This window comes from Rattus norvegicus, chromosome 17 (assembly GCF_036323735.1).
Source record: "Rattus norvegicus strain BN/NHsdMcwi chromosome 17, GRCr8, whole genome shotgun sequence".
In the NCBI taxonomy this organism is placed as follows: Eukaryota; Metazoa; Chordata; class Mammalia; order Rodentia; family Muridae; genus Rattus; species Rattus norvegicus.
In genome coordinates, this window is record NC_086035.1 from 90,113,630 (window position 1) to 90,137,937 (window position 24,308).

The 24,308-nt window shown below is 41.1% G+C and overlaps 1 protein-coding gene across 31 annotated transcripts in view; it reads left to right on the plus strand.

The window, feature by feature from the left end:
• The first annotated feature begins 620 nt into the window (after window positions 1-620).
• Acbd5 (acyl-CoA binding domain containing 5) overlaps window positions 621-24,308 on the plus strand; it is a 42,037-nt gene continuing 18,349 nt past the window's right edge. For 9 of the 31 annotated variants that reach the window (XM_039095811.2, XM_017600579.3, XM_063276505.1 and 6 more), the window contains exons 1-9: window positions 1,575-1,735; window positions 1,885-2,053; window positions 8,394-8,514; window positions 11,066-11,138; window positions 12,855-12,969; window positions 13,205-13,237; window positions 17,022-17,156; window positions 19,938-20,129; window positions 20,804-20,910. In XM_039095811.2, coding sequence (XP_038951739.1) covers window positions 1,721-1,735; window positions 1,885-2,053; window positions 8,394-8,514; window positions 11,066-11,138; window positions 12,855-12,969; window positions 13,205-13,237; window positions 17,022-17,156; window positions 19,938-20,129; window positions 20,804-20,910 — 960 coding nt within the window. In that variant the 5' untranslated portion in view covers window positions 1,575-1,720. Of the gene's footprint in view, window positions 761-791; window positions 1,736-1,884; window positions 2,054-8,393; window positions 8,515-11,065; window positions 11,139-12,854; window positions 12,970-13,204; window positions 13,238-17,021; window positions 17,157-19,937; window positions 20,130-20,803; window positions 20,911-24,308 lie in introns of those variants that run through there. The other 22 variants (XM_017600581.3, XM_039095815.2, XM_039095817.2 and 19 more) reach the window with 17 other exon arrangements.

Below are 24,308 nucleotides of genomic sequence, written 5' to 3' on the forward strand. Positions count from 1 at the left end.
TATACTGGGACTCACTGAGAAGCACCACGTTCAAGAAAGGAGCAGGCGAGGCAATGGTAAACACACCAGCGTTCTCATGTTGAGAAAAGTCAGAAAACTTATGTCTTCCTTTTACACGATTAGGACAAGTCTCATTAACAGCCGGTTTTATGATTTGACTGACACTTCGCTTGCTAAATTAAATTTTAGGACCTTGGGCAAGTCAACTACCATTTCCTCATTTATAAACGCCTTACAGTCCTTTTGAAATACATCGTACGTTTGAAAAGTATTATACATAGGAAGGTGGTGAGGCACTTGGGAGAGGTTCTCTCTTGATTGACTGCGCTTATTCTCCAGTGCGGTTTGTCATTTTGATTATCAGGGAGTCCTGAATCTTTTTTCTGGGGTACTTTTGAGTACAGGCCGCAGGAACTCTGAAAGAACTGTTCAGGCGACACTGTCCACAACACCCAGGTGAACCTGCTCTCAGGGTACATGCATGTCAGAGGAACGAGGGAGATTCCTTTTTGCTCGAAGCTTAAGCACTTCAGATATTTCTCCCAAACGCAACCCGGAAGAAAGGGACTTCCGCCACACACAGGGAGGGTGGGCTACTAGGCCAAACCGAACCGGAACAGGAGGGAATGACGCTAGCTTACAGAGGAAGGTGTCCGGAAGCGCCGGGGGACTACAGTTCCCATAAGCCCGCGGGGCAAGGTGAGGGGCAAGCGTCGAGACAAAACCGGACAGGCCTTGCCCGTCATTTGGCTATAACAAGGTAAATGCCGACGTCGCGGCTCCGAGGGAAGAGTGACTTATAGTTCGCAACTAGATATGTACGAGTAATCTTCCCAACCCATCCTAAACCGACAAAAATGACACTCCCAACGAGGCGTCCTTGAGATTTCCGGGCCACCGCACTCCAAGCCTGTTGCGAATTTTCTCAATGCCTAGTACGCTCCGCACCGACCTTTACCATCCCTAGCCTCCGGTGAGGCTGGAGGTGGATTGTGCCTGACTCCTGGGCGTAAAGAGTGGGTGGTGGAGGAGTTGAGTAGCGGGTGGCACTGCTCACCTTTGCTCGCTCCGCTGCCGCCCTTGGCGCCGGACAGTGAAAGCTGTCCCAGACTTGGGGGCCAAGGCTAAGCCCTTCCATCCTTGCCTTTAATCCCCCTTTCTACCCTTTACTGTGGTGTAAATCTACAGGAGAGGCCAAGTGATTTATCCTAGGTCATAGAGATTAAGTGTCAAAAAGGAAGTTTTCAAGCTAACTTTTTATGACTCAGTCCCTTCCAGGCGTTGAGGACCACCTACTCTTGTGTTTTTTTTTTTTTTTTTCTTTAAACACTAGCGGTATCCAGGGGGCACCTTTGGGACCTGGCATAGAATCCTAGCGCGTCATCAGCCTAGCTATCCTCAGCCCGAACACAAACAAGCACTGGGTTCTCCGCAGACCGATCCCAGCCGCAGAGCCTCGCTGCCTCTTTCCCCCTCTGAGAACGCGCAGCCGGTTCACGTCATCGCGGCGGAGCGGGTGGGTGGGGTTTGCTGCACGGCGGCGGCAGCGGTGGAGGCTAGTGGGTCCTCCGGTGACTCTGGGGCGGGGCTGTGGGGAGGGTGCCCACCGACTGCAGGACTTCTCAGGAATGGGGGGTGTGGCTGGTCGACCAGCATCTTCCGGGTGGGAGAAAGGGTCCGCTATTACCGGCGGCGCAACCTCCAAGGCCTGCTGCTAGAGATGCTCTTCCTCTCGGTGAGTTGTTTTTGTTGTCTGGGATTTACTCTTAGACACGCCCCACGAAGGAGGAAGGAACCCGGCCACCTCGGTCGGTGTGGCCTTGATTGGGCAGGCCGAAGGGAATTAATCAGCTATGCTCCTGTCATTAATCCGCGGGTGTTCAGTTTTATGCAGGCTCTTGGGAAAGCTGGATCTGCTGCTGCTGTGTGATTCCCGTGGACAGACCTTGGGACCGGGGCCGGCGCTGGCAGCTGGAGATGGCGGACACACGATCAGTGTATGAAACCAGGTTTGAGGCGGCCGTGAAGGTGATCCAAAGTTTGCCGAAAAATGGTACGTGCAGTAGGCTTTCAGTAAAAAACCTTTCAGCTGGTTCTAGTGTACCTTATTTAGCGCCCCTCCCGTTCTGTCATTAAAAGAAATGTAACTGAAAGAATGATATTGAATATTAATTAACTACCCGCTGATTTTTGAGGCCAAAGTCGACATATTATCAAGGTCTTAAATAGTTTATATTCTTGAGAACAAGTCTTATCACTTAATGGCTGGATTTGGGTAAGTAAAAAAACAAAAACAAAAACTGGGGAGGGATGTCTGGTGCTACCTAACTCAAAAGTATAATCCAAACCTTCAGAAACTTTTGATATGAAGCAAAAGGACAGAACAACTATGTTCACTTGTAAAATGATTATTTTGACTACGATGTATCAAGTACAGTTTTCTTTGTATGTATCCTGGTAACAACTTGTAAAACTTTTTGTAATTTTATCTGACCAGTGTTAATGAATTTTTCTATCACTAAATTTTTTCTTTCAATGTTCTAAGTAGAGAAGCTTGGGAAGGGAGATTTTTACTTTGAAAATCTATATCCATTTGCATTGTGATTTACTTTTCATAATAAGTTAGATTAAAATGCTTAGTGACCTTAAGCATTTTTATTGTGTGCGATAGATTTGTAAGGCCAAGTCAAACATAACATTTCTATATCACTATAGTATTTAATGTCTTTCCACATTTCATGTATGATCATTTGGCTAAGTACTGAATAGTCAGCATTATTCATTTCAGTAAAATATTTTCAGGCATAGTTTGGAAGCTTGTAGGCATGTGCTACCCTGTACAAAGCTCTGATTTAGTTCCTGCACCCCTTCAAAAACAGTGGCACAGGCTGTGATCCCAGCTTCTTTGAGGGATCGAGAGAGCTGCCCTTCAAAGACAGTGGCACAGGCTGTGATCCCAGCCTCTTTGAGGGATCGAGAGAGCTGCCCTTCAAAGACAGTGGCACAGGCTGTGATCCCAGCTTCTTTGAAGGATCGAGAGAGCTGCCCTTCAAAGACAGTGGCACAGGCTGTGATCCCAGCCTCTTTGAGGGATCGAGAGAGCTGCCCTTCAAAGACAGTGGCACAGGCTGTGATCCCAGCCTCTTTGAGGGATCGAGAGAGCTGCCCTTCAAAGACAGTGGCACAGGCTGTGATCCCAGCTTCTTTGAAGGATTGAGAGAGCTGGAGCCATAGTTTGGTAGTGGAGCACATGCCCACTAAGTAGAAGCTCAAGGTTCAATGGTGTTTTCTGTGTTTCACTTTGTATTGGAGGAGAACATGGAAGACAAAAGGGTAAGTCCAAATAAGCTAAATGAAGGACGAAATAGTGAGACCAGTGTGAGGAAGCATGCCTTTAATCTCAGCACTCCAGAGGCAAAGACAGTTGGACCTCTATGAGTTCAAGGCCAGTCTGATCTAGATAATGAGAACCTGTCTCAAACCCCAAAAAGGAAGTAATAGACATTTATTTTAAAAAATTGTTTTAAATTTTATTTACATTGGTGTTCCACTTCCATATATGTCTGTGTTAGGATGCCAGATCCCCTGGAACTGGAGTTACAGTTACAATTGTGAACTGCCATGTGGGCACTGGGATTTGAATCCAGGTCCTTTGGAAGAGTGGCTAGTGCTCTTAACCCTGAGCCACCTCTTCTGGTGTGTCTGAAGACAGCTATAGTGTACTATATATAATAAATAAATAAATAAATCTTAAAAAAAAGAATATAGGAAAGTATGATTTCAGAGTTTTTTGTAAGCATGTTCACTTTCTAAGCCTTACATTTTATAGGTCTTTGAAAATTGATAAACTAGACACAATCTTCCTATTCTTCCTACTTCATTATTTTACCTTCTGCTCATTAGGAAACCTATATATAATGGATTGCAGGCTAGCCAGTTTTGGCTACAAAGCAAGATCCAGTTTTTTTTTTTTTTAAGTATTGAGAAATTAAGATAAACTTGCTAAATGGACTTGTAACAGATGTGGTGTGCTATTGCTCAGCTACAGAGGTTGCCTGGGACCTTGAATTTAATCTTCAAAGAGGAAAGGGTAGAGGGCAGGTGTGGCTGGATGCCAGAGTAGGTATTTAGCAGGGACAAAACCATCAATGATAGAGACAACCCCCACATTCCCAGGAAAAGGACAAAAAGGCACTTGTGTTAGATAACATTTAATGCACTGTTCTAAAGCTAACTGATATATTTGAACAACATTTGGTACACTGTAGGTTTTTTGTTTTTGAGACGAAAACTTGCTATGTAGGTTAAACTGGCTTCAAATTTGGGAGATTCTCTTGATCCTGCCTCTGAAGTACTAGTATTATAGATATGTTCTACCATGCATGGCATATAATACTTTATTCAATTGCTTGTTTATTTGTATTTCTTTATTTATTGACAGTACTGGGGATTGAACATTGGGCCCTCAACATACTAACCAAGTGCTGTAACATTGTGCTTTATTTCCAGAGTTATTTTAAATTGTTTGGTTGACTTTGAATTATTTTGCAGTGAGATCTTAAAGCTTTTGTTATTTGTTGCCTAACTTTTATTTATGTCTAAAGTAATGAGGGGCAACAGAGATACTTCTTTGTTAGGAGTTCCTGCTGCTATTTTAGAGGCCCACCTTTGTTTGCTACTACCCATCCCACCTTCTGGCCTCCACCAGTACTGACGTGCACATGGATACACACAGGTGCACAAATAAAGTAAAATCACAAACAAATCCAAGTTAATTAATCATGTAAGGTTTGATAGAATCTTAGTTATTAGACTTGTAAATTTAAACACATCTATTGCATATGCCTTAGGAACATCTTTAGGACAGAAGATGCTGTCTTACATGTAGTATATTTAATATATATTCTCAGTTTTTGTTTATGAACACTGTAACATGTACCATTTACTTAAGCCAATAAACTAAATTTTGTTAGCCTACTGGAAATATGAGATGAAGCTGTTTTTGTTTTTTTTTAAGATTTATTTATTTATTTATTTATTTATTTATTTATTTAAGGTATATGAGTACACTGTAGCTGTCTTCAGACACACCAGATCTCATTACAGATGGTTGTGAGCCACCATGTGGTTGCTGGGAATTGAACTCAGGACCTCTGGAAGAGCAGTCGGAGCTCTTAACCGCTGAGCCATTTCTCCAGCCCCAAGAAGCAGCTGTTTAATTAGTTTTTTTTTTATTACATTTACTGCGTGTATCTGTATATCAATGGTGGAGGTTAGAGGACAACCTATAGGAGTTAATTTTCTCTTTCCACGGTATCTTGGTTACAAGTGCCTTAGATGTGCTGAACTGTCTCACCTACCAACCCTTTTACAGTTTTTGAATTTTTAAATTTAGATTTGTGCTATTAACTCATTCTAGCTGTGGTTTTCCTATTTTTATTCTTTGCTGTATAAAGAATAACTATCTTGTTGGAATACTGTATCTAAGAAAACATCCTAAATGTTGATATATTATATAGGTAGTTATTATGGTAATTTTGGAATTAATTAAACACTTTTGGCCAAACCTGATCTACTAGTTTTCAATTTGGCTATGTTGTAATTTCTAGTTTAAAAAAATATTAGCTTTTGATTGCTGCATGTAATGCTTGATATATAATCTTGAAACTATCTTTTTTTTTTCTGCCCCACCACCCGAAACTATCTTTATAGGCATTGGTTTTTTTTTTTTTTTCTTTTTTTTCGGAGCTGAGGACTGAACCCAGGGCCTTGCGGTTGCTAGGCAAGCGTTCTACCACTGAGCCAAATCCCCAACCCCATAGGCATTGTTTTTATAGCAAGTTTGGCTTTTGAAAAGCAGTAAGCATTGGGATGAAGAGATGGCTCAGCAGTTAAGAGTGGTTGCTGCTCTTCCAGAGGACCTGGGTTCAGTGCCTAGCACTCACATCAGGCAGCTCACAGATTCCTAGGACTCTAGTCAGGGGATGCTATGCCTCTGGCCTTCAGCAGGCATCTGAACTCACAAGCAGATACCCATGCAGATACACAGCGTTTTAGTTTTACTGCTGTGAAGAGACACCGTGACCAAGGCAACTCTTATAAAGGACATTTATTTGGAGCTGTCTTGGCAGTTTCAGAGGTTTTGTCCATTTTCATCATGGTGGCATGCAGGGAGACGTGGTCCAATACAAGGAGCTGAGAGTTCTTCATGTTCATCCACACACAGCAGAAGCCACTGAGTGCCACACTGGCATGGCTTGACCATATAATACCTCAGAGCCTGCCTCCACAGTGACACACTTCCTCCAACAGGCTACATCTACTCCATCAAGGTCACACCCCCTAGTAATTCCACCCCTATAGGCCAAGTATTCAAACACACGGATCTGTGGAGCCATTCCTATTCAAACCACCACATACACTTACACATAATTACAAAAAAACAAAGCCAAGTTTTAAACAGAAAAAGTGAAATATGAAGAATGAAGGAATAATCTCCATACCTGCCTACTGTGGAGGAATATTGCTTCTTAGCATTTTAATGCATATTGTATTGTACTTTGTGGGAGATAGTGTTGCTCAGTAGACTGTGCTAGCCGGAGCATATGATGTGAGCCTACTGATCACCCCAAGAAGGCCATGTACCTGGTTGCTTTTGTTTCCTATGTGCTGAGATTACAGATAGGTAATCTCACTTGTCACACTGTATTATTTACACATGCACACACACTTATTTAGCTGTAATTGTATATGGTTTGTATATGGTGTTTTTTTTTTTTTTTAGTGTGTGAATGTTCTGCCTGCTTTTTTATGTCCTTTTATGTGTCTAGTGCCCATGGCAACTGGAGGAGGGTATCAGATACCATGGAGATAGAGTTATAGATGGTTGTGGGTTGTCACGTGGGTGTTGGGAATTAACCTAGGGTCTTTTCAGAACAGCCAGTGCTCTTAACTACTGAGCCATCTCTCCTGCCTCTGTTTATAGTCTTTTTTTTTTTTTTTTTTTTTTTCCGGAGCTGGGGACCGAACCCAGGGCCTTGCGCTTCCTAGGCAAGCGCTCTGCCACTGAGCCAAATCCCCAACCCCTGTTTATAGTCTTTTTTTTTTTTTTTGGTTCTTTTTTTCGGAGCTAGGGACCGAACCCAGGGCCTTGCGCTTCCTAGGCAAGCGCTCTGCCACTGAGCCAAATCCCCAACCCCTGTTTATAGTCTTTTAAAGATGCTTTCTTCCTTCCTCCATTTAATAGCTGGTCATGAAATTTATGCCTTTATTTATAGTTTTCTGCAATATTAGTTTTTAGAACTGTAATGAACAATTAGTCTTTCAATAGGTATAGTAATTATTTAAAATATTTAAATTTATGGCTTTTATTGAATATTGTAACTTACAGTACTTGCTTATATAATTTGAGAGTTTTAAATATAGAAATGTTAGCTGAGTGGTGATGGTGCCCACCTTTAATCCCAGTGCTTGGGAGGCACAAGCAGGTAGATCTCTGAGTTTGACGCCTGTATGGTCTAACAAATCGAATTCTAAGATGCCAGGGCTACAGAGAGAAACCCTGTCTCAAAAATCAGAACACACAAATAAACAAAACCCAAAAGATAGGATATTAGAAACGTAAAAAACAAATATATTAAAAGGCATACTAAGTTATTATGGAAAGTAAAGATCCCGTGGGAATCTGAGTGGCCCAAGTGGAGAAGCTACATGGTTATGTTGGCTATTAAACATCAATGTCTTGGCCAAATTTCAAGTTTTCACCAGATAAAGAACTTTGGGAGAGCTAGTTAGTTTGGACACATTTCTTTTTTTCTTTTTCTTTCTTTTCCTTTTTTCTTTTTTCTTTTTTTTGCGGGGTGTGGGGTGGGGTGGGGCAGGGGAGACAAAGTTTCTCTGGCTGTTCTGGAACTCAGATCCATGTACCTCTGCCTCCAGATTGCTGGGATTAAAGGGTTGCACCACTCTCTGACCACCATTAATTTCTTTGAAAATATTTCTTCATATATATATATTTTTAATGTAACACTTGCTGGTTATTTCAGTTACATCTTTAAAATGGTTGCTGATTTTTTGTTACTGAACTGATACTGTTCTTAAAAGTTTGAACTTTTAAAATCCAGAACTTTTTGAAATCAAAGGAGCTTTTAGCCCAGGTGTAGGGGTTCCTGCTTTAACTCCGCACTCAGGAAGCTGATGCAGGAACAGTGCTATGAATCTGAAGCCAGTTTGGGTTGCACAGCAGGCTCAGGCTGCCTGAGCTACAGTGTTCTATTGTATCTGACTAAAACCAAACCAGAAGACCACCTAGTGTGTGTGGCTGAGCTAGTACCGGGCTTTATGTTATGAATGGGCGTCCCGAGTGATCTGTGTTTAATGTGTGCTTCCCACAGGATCATTCCAGCCAACGAATGAAATGATGCTCAGGTTCTACAGCTTCTACAAGCAGGCAACTGAAGGACCCTGTAAACTCTCAAGGCCCGGGTTCTGGGATCCTATTGGAAGATATAAATGGTGAGTTCATGTACAGAGCTAAGCAAGACTTTTCATTTAAATGAGCTAATTATGTAGCTGTTACTTATATGCTTTGTACATAAAGTGTCCTAGGTATTTCTTACAATTTTATTTGTAAAGTGTCCTTAATATACTTTTACATAATTAGCAAAATCTTGGGGAAGGTAGGAAAACAGTAACATGTCATAGTAGGTACTTTATAGATAGAAAATAGAAAAGTAGGAAAATGTTTGTACTTAGTTTTCCTTTTCTTTTCTAGCGGTTCCTTCCTTTACTCTCATGTTAAATGAACAAGTTTGCAGTCAGGAGCACAACTCAGTAATTCTAGCAGTCTGAGGCAGAGGCAGAAGGATTCAAGGCCAGCTTTGGCTACATAGTGAGTTTAAGGTCAAAAAACAAAACAAAAACAAAACAAAACAAAACAAAACCAAAAAACCCAAACCAACACCTTCTTATCTCTTTGAGCTGCCAAAGAAAATAGTGTCTTTTGTTTGTCAAGTGAATTGTTTGCTTTGAGACTTTAAGGTAATGTGTAACAAGGTATGACTCAGGGACTGCCACATTAACTTTGGTCTAAGGTGACTTCTGACCCTTGAGAAGAATATTGGTTGGTAATGTTGTAGCTAAAAGAGTCATTAAATATCTAGATGTTCTTCTATTTTCTGAGTGGACTAATACTTGTGAACAGCTTGATATGTGTAAATACTACTGTGGATTTATAAATATCAGACAAAGGTAAATTTTAGATTATACTTTATCAATAGAGTATGCTGATTAGCACATGATATTTTCAAACAATTAAACTAATCATTCTTTGCCTAGATTTAATCATTTCTTTCCCTAGATTTGACCTTTGGCAGAGTTAATTGCTTCCAAGAAAAATGTATTAAGACACGATTTGTGTTTTTTTGAGACAGTCTCATTTTAACACTCACATGTAGACGGGATTTGTGTATTTTTGAGGCAGCCTCATTTTAACACTCACATGTAGACAGGATTTGTGTGTTTTTGAGGCAGTCTCATGTTAACACTCACATGTAGCTGAAGGTGGCCTTGAACTTCTGCTTGCCCTCTCTGCCTTTGAAGATTTGGTGTTATAGGCAAGATTATAAGCATGAACTACAATTGCTAATTTATTCCATGCTTGGGATTGAACCCAGGGCCTTGCGCATGCTAGCCAAGTAGTTTAACCACTGGAACTAGGTCCCTGGTCCTGTTCTATCTTTTGTTCTAGTATATAAATTGGTGGCATATTAATTAATTAATCGTGGGGATTTTTTTTTTTCTTTTCTTTTTTTTGGAGCTGGGGACCGAACCCAGGGCCTTACACTTGCTAGACAAGCGCTCTAAATTGTGGGGATTTTAACCAAAATGTTTGTTTGTTTACAACCTGACTTTCAGAGTTCTTATAATCTTCTAAAGTATTACTATTCTTTATAATGACATAAAACCTTTTTTTGAGGCTGGAGAGATGTTTCAGTGGTTAAGAGCACTTGCTACTCTTGCAGAGGTCTTGGGTTTGGTTCCTAGCGTCCACACTAGATGTCTTACAAACTGCCCGGGACTCCAGTTACTGGGAATTTAATGCCCTTTTCTGGCCTGTGAGGGTAATTGCATGTAAGTGATATACATACACTCAGGCTCACATATGTACACACACACATACTATATATATATATATGGGCTGGAGATATGCCTTAGTGGTTAAGTTACACACAGGACCTAAGCTTAGCTCCCAGCACACGTATGGTAGCTCACAACTGCCTGTAACTCCTGTTCCAGGAGTCCAACAACCTCTTCTGACTTCTGTGAATTCCTGCACACAAGTAGTACATTGAAACTCCTGTGGATATACACACATGCAAATGCATTTAATAAAACCCTTAAACCTTTTGAGAGGGTCCTTAGGAAATATTTATGAATAGTTTATAGTCTTCTGTGCTCTACATATATGTTGATGGGTTAATGCTTAATTTAAAATTTTTTTGACTATTTATTTATTTTACATATATGAGTGCACTGTTGCTGTCTTCAAACATAGCAGAAGAGAACATCAGATTCCATTACAGATGGTTGTGAGTTGTAGTTGCTGGGAATTGAACTCAGGACCTCTGGAACAGCAGTCAGTGCTGTTAACTGCTTAGCCATGTTGCCATCCCTAAAATTCTATTTCTTTTTAATATTTTCAAAAATTCCTATAAAAGGTTACATATGGCCATTTGCATTCATGTACTGATGTACTTTGAGCACATTCCTCCCATATTCTGCTCCGTCCCCCTTTCATTAGTTCTCTCGTTTCTCATTTCATGTACCTTTGCTGGCATCGGCACAGACATGAGCTTCTGTTCAAGCTTCAGGTCTGTAAACGAGAGAAAGCCTGCTGTTTGTCTTTCTGAGAGCTGTTTAATTCACTCCATAGGATTTTTCTCCACTTGGACTTATTTTCTGCACTTAGCATAACTTCATTCTTTAATGGCTTCAGGCATGAACTATGATGCCTAGGTCAAAAATCAAGTATCTTTTGTTATTATTTTTTTATTTTCCTTTCTAGGGATGCTTGGAGTTCCCTGGGTGATATGACTAAAGAAGAAGCCATGATTGCATATGTTGAAGAAATGAAAAAGGTAGGGGAAATAATTTATAGCATAGAATTAAAATACTCAAAGGAGCTTGATTTACTTTTTTGTGTGTGATAGTACTTGGGGTTAAAACCATGCCAGTCAAGTCAACTGTGTGCTGTTAAGCTTCTGTACGGCACTTCTGATTAAAATTTTCTTTTTTGAGACAAGGTCTTATGTCATTTAAGCAGTCTCAACCTTGAAAAGTGACAGAAGACGACCCTGTGGGCACCACACAGCCCCGTTGCATGTGGTATCACAGGTAGAGGCCATGACTTCATGCATGCTGTGGAAAACTCTGTTACCTGAACTACATGCCCAGCCCTGTCTGACGATCTTAAAGAAATTGCTTTTGAGCATAAAGGAAATCTATAATAAGGGAATTAGTCTCCCCAGCCGCAGAGGCTTTCAACAACGTGTACTTGCAAAATTCAGATTTGTTTTTAGTCTTGCTCATGCTCCTCTTGGTTGTGCCCTTAGTTACATTTTCACTTTTATTCGTGCACTTTGGCACAGAGGGCAGAGTTTAATTCTGCTGTTAGCAGTATCAGCAGCATAAACATAAAGGAGCCTTTCAAAAGCAGAGATAATTAAAAGGCATTGCAGTTCAATAATCATTTCTAAGAAGTTATACGTAAGTTATTTGCGTGAGAGACATGCAGGAGACAGACACTCGTAGGAACTGGCTCTCTCCTCATCTGGACAGAAGCTTGGGTACTGAGTGTCCACATCAGCTTGTCTGCCTTGGCAGCAAGCACCTTTATGCAGTGAGCTGGCTTGCTGACCTTTCTTAACCTCAGTGATGTACAGTTTTCAGGATACATTTATATAATTCAGTATAAAGTTGAACTGACAGTAATGTTTTTTTCATTTTTCCATTTATTTAGTATAATATAGTGGTTTAGCCACAGTGTACCATGAGAAAGGGAGCAAGTAATTACAATTACTTGCCCTTATAATTCTAGCACCCTGGACTCTTAGGCAGGAGCATCTCAATGAGTTCAAGACCAGCCTGGCCTACATAGGGAGTTCCTGGATAGTCAGGGCAACACCATGAGATCCGTGCACCCCTCATCCCCCCAAAAAACCAACAAACCCCAAACCCAAAACCAAATAAATGGATGATTCTAAATTGTCCCATAGTCTTGAAGGTGTCAAAGTGTTCATTAATTCCTGCTTTATGCTCTCTTAGAAACTTTTTTAGTATCAAACAGCAGATATGAAAGGATTTTGTTCTAGTGCCATGACATCCCTGCTTTTAATGTACAACTTAAAGATTCTCACACTGTTAAAATAGTCTTCAAACGAGAATACTTTTAAAATAAAAAGCGTTTTCTTTATGTGTGTGTTTTGTGTGCCTGAGTGTATGTGGAGTACATGCATGTAGCAGCCCTAAGAGTGTACGAGTGGAGCCACAGATGCTTGTAAGCGACCACGGGTGCTGGGGACTGAACCTGAGTCCCCTTTAAGAATATCAAGTTCTCTTTAACAGGTGAGCCATCTCTCCAGCCCCAAGAAGACTTTTAGATTTTTAGTGTATACATCTTTAGTTTGCTTGAAAAAAGATATAGTTTATATACATTTTATATATATAATATATTCCCTTTGGGATAATTTCAAATCTGGAAATTATTGACAACCTGGAAAAATGTAGATTTATCGAGATCTACTACAGATCAATTTAATAGTTGATTTTACAGTATTCCTTTCTTTTACTTACAGATTATTGAAACTATGCCCATGACTGAGAAAGTAGAAGAGTTGCTACATGTTATAGGTCCATTCTATGAGATTGTAGAAGACAAAAAGAACAGCAAGAGTTCTGACTTGACCTCAGGTTGTATGATCTTTGTTTCTTTTTAAGACACACTATCTCACTAACAAGGTTGGGCCAGCCTGACCTCTAACTCACTGACTTCCTGCCTCACTACCCTGTACTCTGGGATTAGAGGCGTGTTTAATCGCGTGCAGTGCTGGTTTACTCCCCTCCCACCCCCCAACTTAGCAGCTGATAGATTTTGCATACACTAACGCCTATATGTCTAATTTTCTCTTTTACTTCCACATGCCAGTCCGATTGGAGAAAATCTCCAAATACTTAGAAGGTAGGAATAATGAAATCCATGTAAAACTTTTGCTTAAAATTTGCAGGACACTGGGGCTGGAATGGTGGCTGGTGGTTAAGAGCACGTCCTATTTTGCAGAGGACCAAGTAATGATTCCCAGCACCTATGTTAGGCATCTTACATCTGCCTATTACTCTGGCTTTAAGGTATCACTGGGTGCCATCTTGTCTCTGTGGCTATCCCCTCTGCTCCCCTCTGACATGAAATGCCCTCCTACTCACATACCCTCCAACATAAAAGTAAAGCTAAGTAGCAGGGTTGAAGAGACAGCTGGCCGAGTGGTTTAGAGCACTGGCTGCTCTTCACTTCCTATAACAGACATAGTGGCTCACAACTGTCTCTAACTCTAGTTCTACAAAATCTTGTGCTCTCTTTGACCTCTGAGGGTACCAGGCATGCAACTGGTGCACAGACATACCTGCAGGCAAAACCCAAACATAAAATAAAATTAAATAACTAAAACTACTAGTAAAAAAACAACGAAGTTTACAGGGAAAAGTAATTCTGCACATGTACATAAAACATAAATTTATCATCTGGAAATTGATAACCAAAGCAAACATTTTGTATTGAGATTCTAAAATAATAAACTGTATGTTTTAACCTTATTAAAATTTGCCAACTGATTCACTTTTGTATTCCTAGAATTCATAGTTTTTTGTGTTCTTAATTAAATTAGAAAATGTATTTAGTGCACTCATGCTGCTATGCCAAGGTCAGAGTTCAGAGGGCAAACTGTGGGACTTGGTCATCCATTTCTTCCTAGTGAGCCCTGGGGTCAGACTCAGGCCCTTGGGCTTGGTGCCTTTTCCCACTGAGCCATCTCACTGTCCAGCTTTGTTTCATAAATGACTTTGTCTTATGAAAGATGTTATTTATACCCTGGATTAAATCATTTCTTTTTTAGCCTATTTATTTATGTAGAAACAGTTTCTTGTCACAGCCCTGGCTTTGAACTTATTATATAGATAAGGATAGCCTTGATCCCTGATCTGTCTGTTTGCAACTCTCAGGTAGTGTGACTCCAGGAATGTGCTTCCGTGGCACCTGCTCCTATACTTTCTTACATGTTCATTTATTTATGACACAGTCTTGGTAGGTACAGTCCTGATTGGTCCAAAACGTAGAGGAGGCTGACCTTGAACAGTTACCTTTTTTCTTTCACCTCCTAGGACTAAATTCCCCCCCCCCCCCCAGGGTTTCTCTGAGTAGCCTTGTCTATCCTGAAATTCCCTTTGTAGACCAGGCTGGTCTTGAACTCAGAGATCCTCCTGCTTCTGCCTTCTGATTGCAGGGATTAAAGGCATGTGTCACCCTACCTAGCTTCATTCTTTTCTTGTTAATAGTATTTTATTCTTTTGTATTGTAGATTTATTCTTTTGTGTTATATGCCATTATATATAGATTGAATTCTTTTTTAAAATTTAATTTTGGAGTTAATATATTATTACTAAATAGAAGTAGAATTGTTTTGGTATTTCAATCTTACATGTTTCATTTGCATTTACCATTTATTCTAATGACTTTCTTCTTTCTTCCTTCCTTCTTTCTTTCTTTCCTTTCTTTCCTTTCTTTCCTTTCTTTTCTTTCTTTTCTTTCTTTCTTTTTTCTTTCTTTTCTTTCCTTCCTTCCTTCCTTCCTTTCTTCCTCCCTTTCTTTCTTTCTTTCTTTCTTTCTTTCTTTCTTTCTTTCTTTCTTTCTTTCTTTCTTTCTTTCAGACCCCTTGGGACCTCAGTCTGGGTGATTATGAGCAGCCACATATGAGTGTGTGGGTTCTCGGCATAGACTCCAGATCCTAAGCAGCCAGGGCTGTTAGCTGCTGTGCCAGTCTCTCAAGGTGTTTTGCTCTGTTAGGTTAAGGAAGTTCTGTTGTATTCTTTGTTTCTTTCTTTCTTTCTTTTTTTTTTTTTCTTTTTTTTTTTTTTTTTTTCGGAGCTGGGGACCGTACCCAGGGCCTTGCGCTTGCTAGGCAAGCGCTCTACCACTGAGCTAACTCCCCAACCCGTATTCTTTGTTTCTTTACCATTTTTATTTTATTTTATTATTACTTCTATCTTTTTAACCCAGTCATTACCCTCTCTCCCAGACTGTCCTCTCATAGTTCCTTATCTCATTCCTCCTCCCACCTGTCTCCAACAGGATGACCTCCCCCAATACCCCCAGCCAGGTCTCCCCACTCCCCGGGGCCTCAAATCACTTGAGTTAGGCGAGTCTTCTCCTGCTGAAGCCAGATCAGGTAGTCCTCTGCTGTATATGTGGGGGGCCTTGGACTAGTTTGTGTATACTGCCTGGATAGTGGCTCAGTGTCTAAGAGATCTCAGAGGTCTGAGTTAATTGAGACTGCTGGTCTTCCTATTGGGCCACCCTCCTCAACTTCTTCTAGCCTTTCCCTAATTCAACCACAGAGTCCCCAACATCAGTCCATTGGTTGGGTATCTGTGTCTTTCGAAGTCAGCTGCTTGTTGGTCCTCTCAGAGGGCAGCCATGCTAGGCTCCTGTCTGTAAAAACACCATAACATCAGTAGTAGTGTCAGCCCTTGGAGCCTCCCCTTAAGATAGATCCCAAGTTGGGCTGGTCACTGGACTGCCTTTCCCTCAGTCTCTTCTCCATTTTTGTCCTTACAGTTCTTTTAGACAGGAACAATTCTGTGTTAGAGTTTTTGACTGGAATGGCAACCCCATCCCTCCACTTGTTGCCCATCTTTCTACTGGAGGTGGACTCTACAAGTGCCCTCTCCCCACTGTAGGACATTTCATCTAAGGTCCCTCCCTTTGAGTCCTGAGAGTCTCTCACCTCCCAGGTCTCTGGTACCTTCTAGAGGGTCCCCTACCTCCAATTCCCCGAGGTTGCATATTTCCATTCATTCTGCTGGCCCTCAGGACTTTTCTCCTGTCTCCCTCCCAAGTGGGATTGAAGCACCCTCACATGGGCCCTTCTGCTTGTTAACCTTCTTGAGTTCTGTGGATTTTATCCTGGGTATTCTGTACTTTTTTGGCTAATATACACTTATTATTGAGTACATACCATTCATGTCTTCTTGGGTCTCAGCTACCTCACTTAGGATGATATTTTCTAGTTCCATCCATTTGCCTGCAAAATTTATGATGTCCATGATCTTAATAGCTGGATTCCACTGGTGTGAATTTGTGTGTGTGTGTGTGTGTGTGTGTGTGTGTGTGTGTGTGTGTGTGTGCATGCTCACACTTGTTTTTTTTTTTTTCTTGTTCTTAACAATGAAAATGAAAACAAAAAGTGATCTCATGCTTAGCATACACAAGACCCTAGGAAAAAGGCCTTTGGTATGTAATATAGTAAATACCTGAGGACTGGGAGTGAACATTATTAGTAGAATACCTGCCTAACACGGATAAGATGCTTAAGTCTGAGTCTTAGAAATGCAAAACAAACTATGGAGATATCGTGATTCTATAATAGAAAATAGGCTTGACGTTTTAGTCTTGTTTGGTTAGTTAGGTAGACTTAAATAAGAATGGAAGCCTTGTTGGGTGGTGGTGGTGTGACACACCATTAATCTCAGCACTCTGGAGGCAAAGGCAGGTGGATCTTTGTGAATTCTAGCCTATCCTTGTCTACAAAGTTAATTCCAGGACAGACAGCTATAGAGAGCTGTGTGTATGTAAGCAGAACTGGAATTATGGACAGCTACAAGCCACCATGTGGGTATTAAAAACTGAACCTGGGTCCCTTGGAAGGACAGCCAGTGCTCCAACCTCTGACTCACGTTTTCATTTCGTATTTTAGATCTTGGTAATGTTCTGACCTCTTCAAATGCCAAAGCTGTTAATGGTAAAGCAGAGAGCAGTGATAGTGGGGCTGAGTCTGAGGAAGAAGAGGCCCAAGAAGAGTTAAAAGGAGCAGAACAGAGTGGCAGTGATGGTACGTATTGGGTAAATGGCCAATGCAGTTAATTTTATACTTAACAAAAAGACAAGAGAATATTTGTGCTGATTTTTTAAAAAATTGTCTATGACTAATGCATGGGGCAGCATTTGGGGTATTGATTATACTATAAAGGTTTTCAGTGGATCAAAATGTTCTACTATGGAATATATGGGGAGCCAGCCTTAATCATAAATAGGAGTTAACTGAGGGTGGACAAGAGCAGGCTATTCTTACAAATGTTCTGCATAAAATGATGCATTATATAATTAAGAAAAGGGTATTTCATTTTTCTTATGTGTATGGGTGTTTTGTATGCATGTGTGTCTCTGTACTGTGTGTGTGCAGCACCCTCTGAGTTAAGAGAAGGGAATTTGGAACTAGGATGCAGATGGTTGTGAGATGCTATGTGGGTGTAGGGAATAGAAGTCAGGCCCTCTAGAAGAGCAACCAGTGTTCTTAACTGCTGAGCCATCGCCCTATCCCAATATTTATAATTTTAATTTTTTTGGAAACACCGCCTCAGTTATCCTAGGCTGGCCTTGAATATGTTCTGTAGCTGAGCATGGCCTTGAACTTCTCATCCTCCTAACTCCAGCCTCCCTGCCGGATTACAGGTGAGTGCTATCATGCTCAGTTTATGCATTGTTGACATTTAAGGCCCTGGTTCACTAATTTTATGCAAAGATCTACATCTCTAGCCCCATACATATATTATTTAAGGTGTTATTTTTATAATGGATATATGTATATGTGCTTTAGCATTCTATCAAAAATAAAATGGAATTTAGAAAATAGAATATAGGCAGAAACTTCTTTTTGTTTGCTGAGGATTGAATTCATGGCCTTGTACATACTAGGCAAACATTCTGCCACTGAGTTATGAGCTCAGTTCTAAGTATTTTGGGACTGAGTCTTACTGTATAGCTCAGGTTGACTCCAAATTTAACAATCCTCCTGATTCTGTCCCTAGAGTGTTGAGATTACTTTGTCACTTGGTCACCTCAGGTGTACATTTTGATGGAGTGTTGGAATCACAGGATACTTCATTCTGATGCCCTATTAGTAGAAGGACAAGAAATTCTAATTGCAGAAAGAGATGCAAAGTCTGCATAACTTAGATTTGCTTTCACACTCTGTTCTTTATGGGTCAGTTTATTAGTCTGGTAGTCTTCTTGGTTTCTAGGTTTCTAGAGCAGTTTGTCTGCCTGAGATAATATAAAAACATTAGAACACTTTTCTAGGGGCTGGAGAGGTGGCTCAGTGGTTAGGACCGTTGGCTGCTTTTCCAGAGGACCTGTGTTTATAACCACGAAGGCTCATGGCCATCTGAATCCCCATTTTCAGGGGGGATCTAATGTTCTCTCCTGGCTTCCTAGGGCACCAGGCTTGCATGTGATGCACAGACATACATGTAGGCAGAACATATACATAAAATACATGTACATAAAACAAAATGAGGGGGTTGGGGATTTGGCTCAGTGGTAGAGTGCTTACCTAGGAAGCGCAAGGTCCTGGGTTCGGTCCCCAGCCCCGGAAAAAGAAAAAAAAAAAACAAAATGAAAATAGATATATTTTTGTTTTTTAGAGACAGGTCATCTTGGTGTAGTCCTGGCTATCCTGGAACTTGCTATGTAGACCAGGCCTCAAATTCACATAGATCGTCTTGACTCTGTTTCCAAGTGTTAGGATGAGAGAAGTCTGCCACCAAACTCGTGTGTGTGTGTGTGTGTGTGTGTATACAAATTTATTTACTTTTTGTTTGTGTGCACATTTGTATGCATGTGTTCATACATGATGCATAGCTGTCTGTACCTGTGCCATAGTGCACATATAGATATCAGACAACAGCTTTGGGGGTCAGATCTCTCCATCCATCATATGGGATATGGGAATTGAACTCAGGTCATCAGATTTTACAGCAAGTACATTTACTTGTTGAATCTCTAGCTCACAAGATGATGTTTGAAGCCAGGTTTGTTGATTTTATTTAATCCTATAGCCAGACAGAAGGATTGCTATGATTTCAAGGCCAGGCTGAATTACAGAGTGAATAGTAGATCATTTAAGGCTACATAGTGAAACCCTTTCTAAGAAAAACCAAAACTGGGGTTTTGCATGGTGGCAGACATCTTAAATGTCAATGATTGGGAGGCAGATTCTGTCAGCTGTGTTGTGTAGTGAGGTTCTGTCTTTGCCACAGAAACCAAAGAAAAGAGCAAGATAATTTTCTTTGAAATCTTTTTTCCCCAATTTGAGATTTATTTTATCTTTGTGTGAGTCTATATGAGCAGAAGGTATTGGATCCTCTGGAGTAGGAGCTCTAGGCAATTGTGAGTGATATGGGTGCTGGGCAATCTCTGTAGCCCATGATGGTGATGATGATGATGATGATGATGAGGAGGAGGAGGAGGAGGAGGAGAAAGAGGAGAAGAAGAAGGTGAGGAAGAGGAAGAGGAGGAGGACTTTAGAAGAGTCACAGGGAATGGGAGCATTTTGAAAAGATAATGTGAATTTTGGATGAGCTTTGGTATGTAGTAGTTCCTTTTGCAAGGAGCCACCCATTTCTCCTATCCAGATTGGAAGTCATTCAGAGGATTGTTTGGGAATTGACTAGTGATTCTAGAAAAAAAAATTTTTTTTTTCCTTTCTATGTTGACCAGGCTGGCCTTGAACTCAGATTATACCTACTTCTGCCCCTTGAGTGCTGGGATTAAAGGCTAAATCATTATGCCTGGCTACTAGGTACTTTTATACATCTTTTTTTTTTCATATAAGATAAGAAAATGATGACAAAATCAACAGATAAGAATTTGGAAATCATTGTTACCAATGGCTATAAAGATAGCTTTGCTCAGGACAGTGACATTCATACTGATTCTTCCCGGAGTGCCAGACGAAGTGAAGACAAAAAGCCTACAGACCAGAGCTCTCAGCAGACAGGAAACACTGTCCTCTGCGTTCACCAAGGTATTGTCCTCAAGGGACTCTCTCTAATCTAATAGTTCTAGGGTGCTTAGGAATCATTTAGGACATAAATATATCATGTTTAGTCATGTCTTCTTAGGGTTTGTTAATACTGTAAGGGTTAGTTACTTTGAAGCACTGTGAATTAGAGTCAGGACATTTTTCTTATATTTGTTTATTTTGTTATAGTGTGTGGTGTGTACCACGGTAAGTCTCTGGAGGGTCTGTGGAGGTCAGGAAGGACAACTTGAGTTTCTACCATGTGAGTTCTGGGGATTGAATTCAGGCTGCAGGCTTGGATGCCAGCTTCTTTCCTGGTCTCTGAGCCATGGTATATTTTGTTTGAACCAAGCTCTGTAGACCTGCTGGCCTAAAACTGCTGATCTATTGAAACTCCTGCCTTACTGCTGAGTCTAGCTAAGTTTGTGCAGTTAAGTAGATTTGGAAGCTTATTTAAAAAAAAAATCATGATTTGGAATCAGGTGTAGTGGAATACCTATAACTTCAGCACTTCAGAAGCTGAGGCAGGAATCTTGTGGATTTGAGACCAACCTGGTTGCAGATTTCTATCCCAGAATGAGTATAATATAGGACTGCTGAATTGTGAAAAATAGAATGAAAATATATTTTCCTTGTTAGTGTATAGTTACACTGTCTGGACTTTGTTACATATTCAGATACAAACGAAGACCCCGGTGAAGACGCTTCAGGAGTACATCATCTGACAAGTGACTCAGATAGTGAAGTATACTGTGATTCTATGGAGCAATTTGGACAAGAGGAGGTAAAGATAACCTTTTCCTATTAATAAATCTTTAGAGTGGCATTTCCAGTGCACAGAATATAGTATGACATTCATGCACAGAAATGCCATAATAAAATCCATTACGCTATGTGTTAACAAAAACTAGCAAAGGCGAAAAAATCTAATGCATAACTTCAGTTAGTAGCTACTAAGCCTCTTTATTGCTTTGGAAACATGCCTGCTGTAGGGCAGTGCGTATGTTCAAGTCTGTAGATTTCAGATCCTCAGAACTTGCATAAAGCTGGAGGATGTTTGTAATCTTAGTACTCCAATAGTGAGAAAGGACATGCTGATGGGGTGTCCCCAGAAGGTCACAGGCCAGCTAGACTACTGTATGTCCTGAGGAAGGGTGAAAGACCCTGTTTAGTGGAAAGCAAGGGCAGACATCTGAGTTTGTGGTCCTTTAACCATTACATGTGGGTTGTGGTAGTCCAACTGCTAAAATAACAGCTATGAACACACTGGAGTACATTCACATCACACATACAAGCACTCTCTCTCTCTCTCTCTCTCTCTCTCTCTCTCTCTGTCTGTCTGTCTGTCTGTCTCTCTCTCTCTCTCTCTCTCTCACACACACACAGACTAAAAGACCTTGAAAATGCTTAAACATTTATAGTTGTATGTGTGTGTGTGTGTGTGTGTGTGTGTGTGCATGTGTGTGCGTGCATGTGTGTGTGTGTGAAAATTAAAGTGTATCCTAAGGCTTGGGAGATGGCTCAGTGCGTGCATAAGAGCACTTGCTGCACAAGTATGTGAGGACCTAAGTTTGAATTCTCAGCGCCCATATCAAAAGCCATGTGTAGAGGCCAACATGGTGGTGTACAACTTTAATCCCAAAGCTCGGGAAGCAGAGGCAGGCAGATTTCTGTGAGCTTAGTCTAGCCAGGGATATATTGTAAAACTGTCTCAAAGGAAAAACAAACCATCAGTGGCTCTGTGTGCCTGCCCCTCTGCAGGACAGACAGAGATGTCTGGGGAGCAGACAGGATGGTCACTGGGGTTTCCTGCCCTCAGCTCGAGGCTCAGTGGTCCTATATCAAGGGAATAATGTGGAGTATGGCAGTGATAGAGTAGGCTACAGGTACTGTTTGGCCTCTGCATGTGTATGCGTGGGAGTACATGCCTGCACTGATACATAGGCATATCATCACATATGCTTTCATACATACACAGAAAAGAAAAAATATATTATACTATTAGAATACTACAATAGTGGAATTAGAATACAAATATTATATTAGAATACTACATTAGAATTAGAATGCTAATATAAACAGTAGAATAATGGGATACTATAGAATTTCATTATAATTTATCATATGTATATTTTATAAATATTCTGTGGCAGGTAGAATGGAGGTGTGGAGGGTAAACTGTGTAGCCACAAGCTTTTCTACCTGGCCTTTTTGTTCCCAGAATAATGAATGACTCTGAAACTTAATTATTAATGACTGGGCCATAAGCTTTGACTCATTCTCTGGCTAGCTCATAGCTTATATAACTTGTTTATTCTAGTCTGTATCTGCTACATGGCTAGTTATCTCTCCTCAGTTTCATTCATCTATCTCTTCTGAGTTAGGACAAAGTCTCTCACCTCTCTCTAACTTCCAGAGTTTTAATCTCTCTCTACTGGAACCTTCAGTTCCTGCCTCAGCTAATAGGCCATCAGCTACGAGTGATGCTATCACATAAAGATTCTCTGTACAAAACTGTTCATGCTACTGCCCCTGCTAAAACATTTAGTGAAGAAAACTGAATGATCTTCAGACATAAATTCTTCATACTGACTATATTCCAGTCAGTGAAAACTTTTATTTCAAGGGCTGGGGAGATGGTTCAGCAGTTAAGACCCAAGTTAGGGTCCTAGCATCCATGTCAAGATGGGCTGGAGAGATGTCTCAGTGGTTAGAGCACTGACTGCTCTTTCAGAGGCCCTGAGTTCAATTCCCAGAAACCACATGGTGGTTCACAACCATCTGTAAGGGGATCCAATGCCCTTTTCTGGAGTGTCTGAAGAGAGTGACAATGTACTCATATACATTAAAAAAAAAAAAAAAAAAGGCACCCTACAATTGCCTGTGAACCCTGCTGCAGGAAATCTGATGCCCTCTTCTGGGCTTCAAGGGCATTACTCTTGTTTGCAAAAACGTCCACACAAACCCACATACAAGTTACACACACACACACACACACACACACACACACACCACACACACACACACACACACACCACACACACACACACACACACACACACACACACACACACACACACACACACACACACCCCTACCTAAAACAATAGTCTGTGGTAGGATGTGGTGGCCTACACCTTTAATTCCAGCAACTGGGAGGCAGAGGCAGTCATGTCCGTAAGTTTGAGGTCAGCTTGGTTTACATAGAAAAGTCCTGTCCAGCCAAGACTTCATAGTAAGACCTCTGAAACAAATCAAAACAAAAGACAAAGCAAAACAACAACAACAACAACAACAACAACAACAACAACAAAAACCAATGAGAGTTGGTGATTAGTACTTTTTCTCCCCTCTTCGAGATAAAGTTGTACTATGTAGCCCTGGCTGGCTCAGAACTCCATGTGTACTCATGGCTGGTGTTGATAGAGATGGACCTGTGATGGATGGCACCTACCTGTGCCTCCCTCAGGCCTCTGGTGCACTATGGTGTACACTTCATGGCAGTCACCTTTTTCTGTTGACCGGTGGATTTAATCTTCAGGAGTCCAGTCTGGGTTACTGTTTCTTTGGTTTCAGCCATGATACGACTGATGACTGTCAAAGAAATGAGCTCAGTGTCTTCTCTCTTCTGGGCTCTGCCTTACTCTTTGCCTAGTGTGCTGGCTAGAGTAACGTTGGGAAGGGGACCCTTAGTTGAGAAAATTTTTTCACCAAAATATCCTTGAGGGGCCTTGATTGAGACTGATATATATGGGCCAAGAGATGACTGTGTTCAGAGCCACCATTGGGCCTGTGTGCCTGGATAGTGGAAGACAGCAGGCTGAGCAAGCCATGAAGAGCAAGCCAGTGAGCAGCTCTCCTTCATGGGTTCCTGCCTTGACATTCTTGCCCTGTCTTCCCTCAGTGATGACCTACAAGCTGCTACTCCCTACTTGCTCTTGGTCATAGTGGTTTTAGCACAACAGAAACTCTGAGGCACCCAGGCCTCAGTTTTCACTCGCTTGTATCTGCACTTCTTCCTTTTTCTGTTCTCCAGCAATGTCGTCTCCTGTGTTCGTGGTAGTATGTCACCATACTGTCTTATCTGCAGAGCTCTCCTGCTCTCCATGCTCAGGTTGCTTTAAGGCCTGTATGATTCTGTTGGAAGTTTTCACATCATCCTCCATTTGACCACACCGCTGG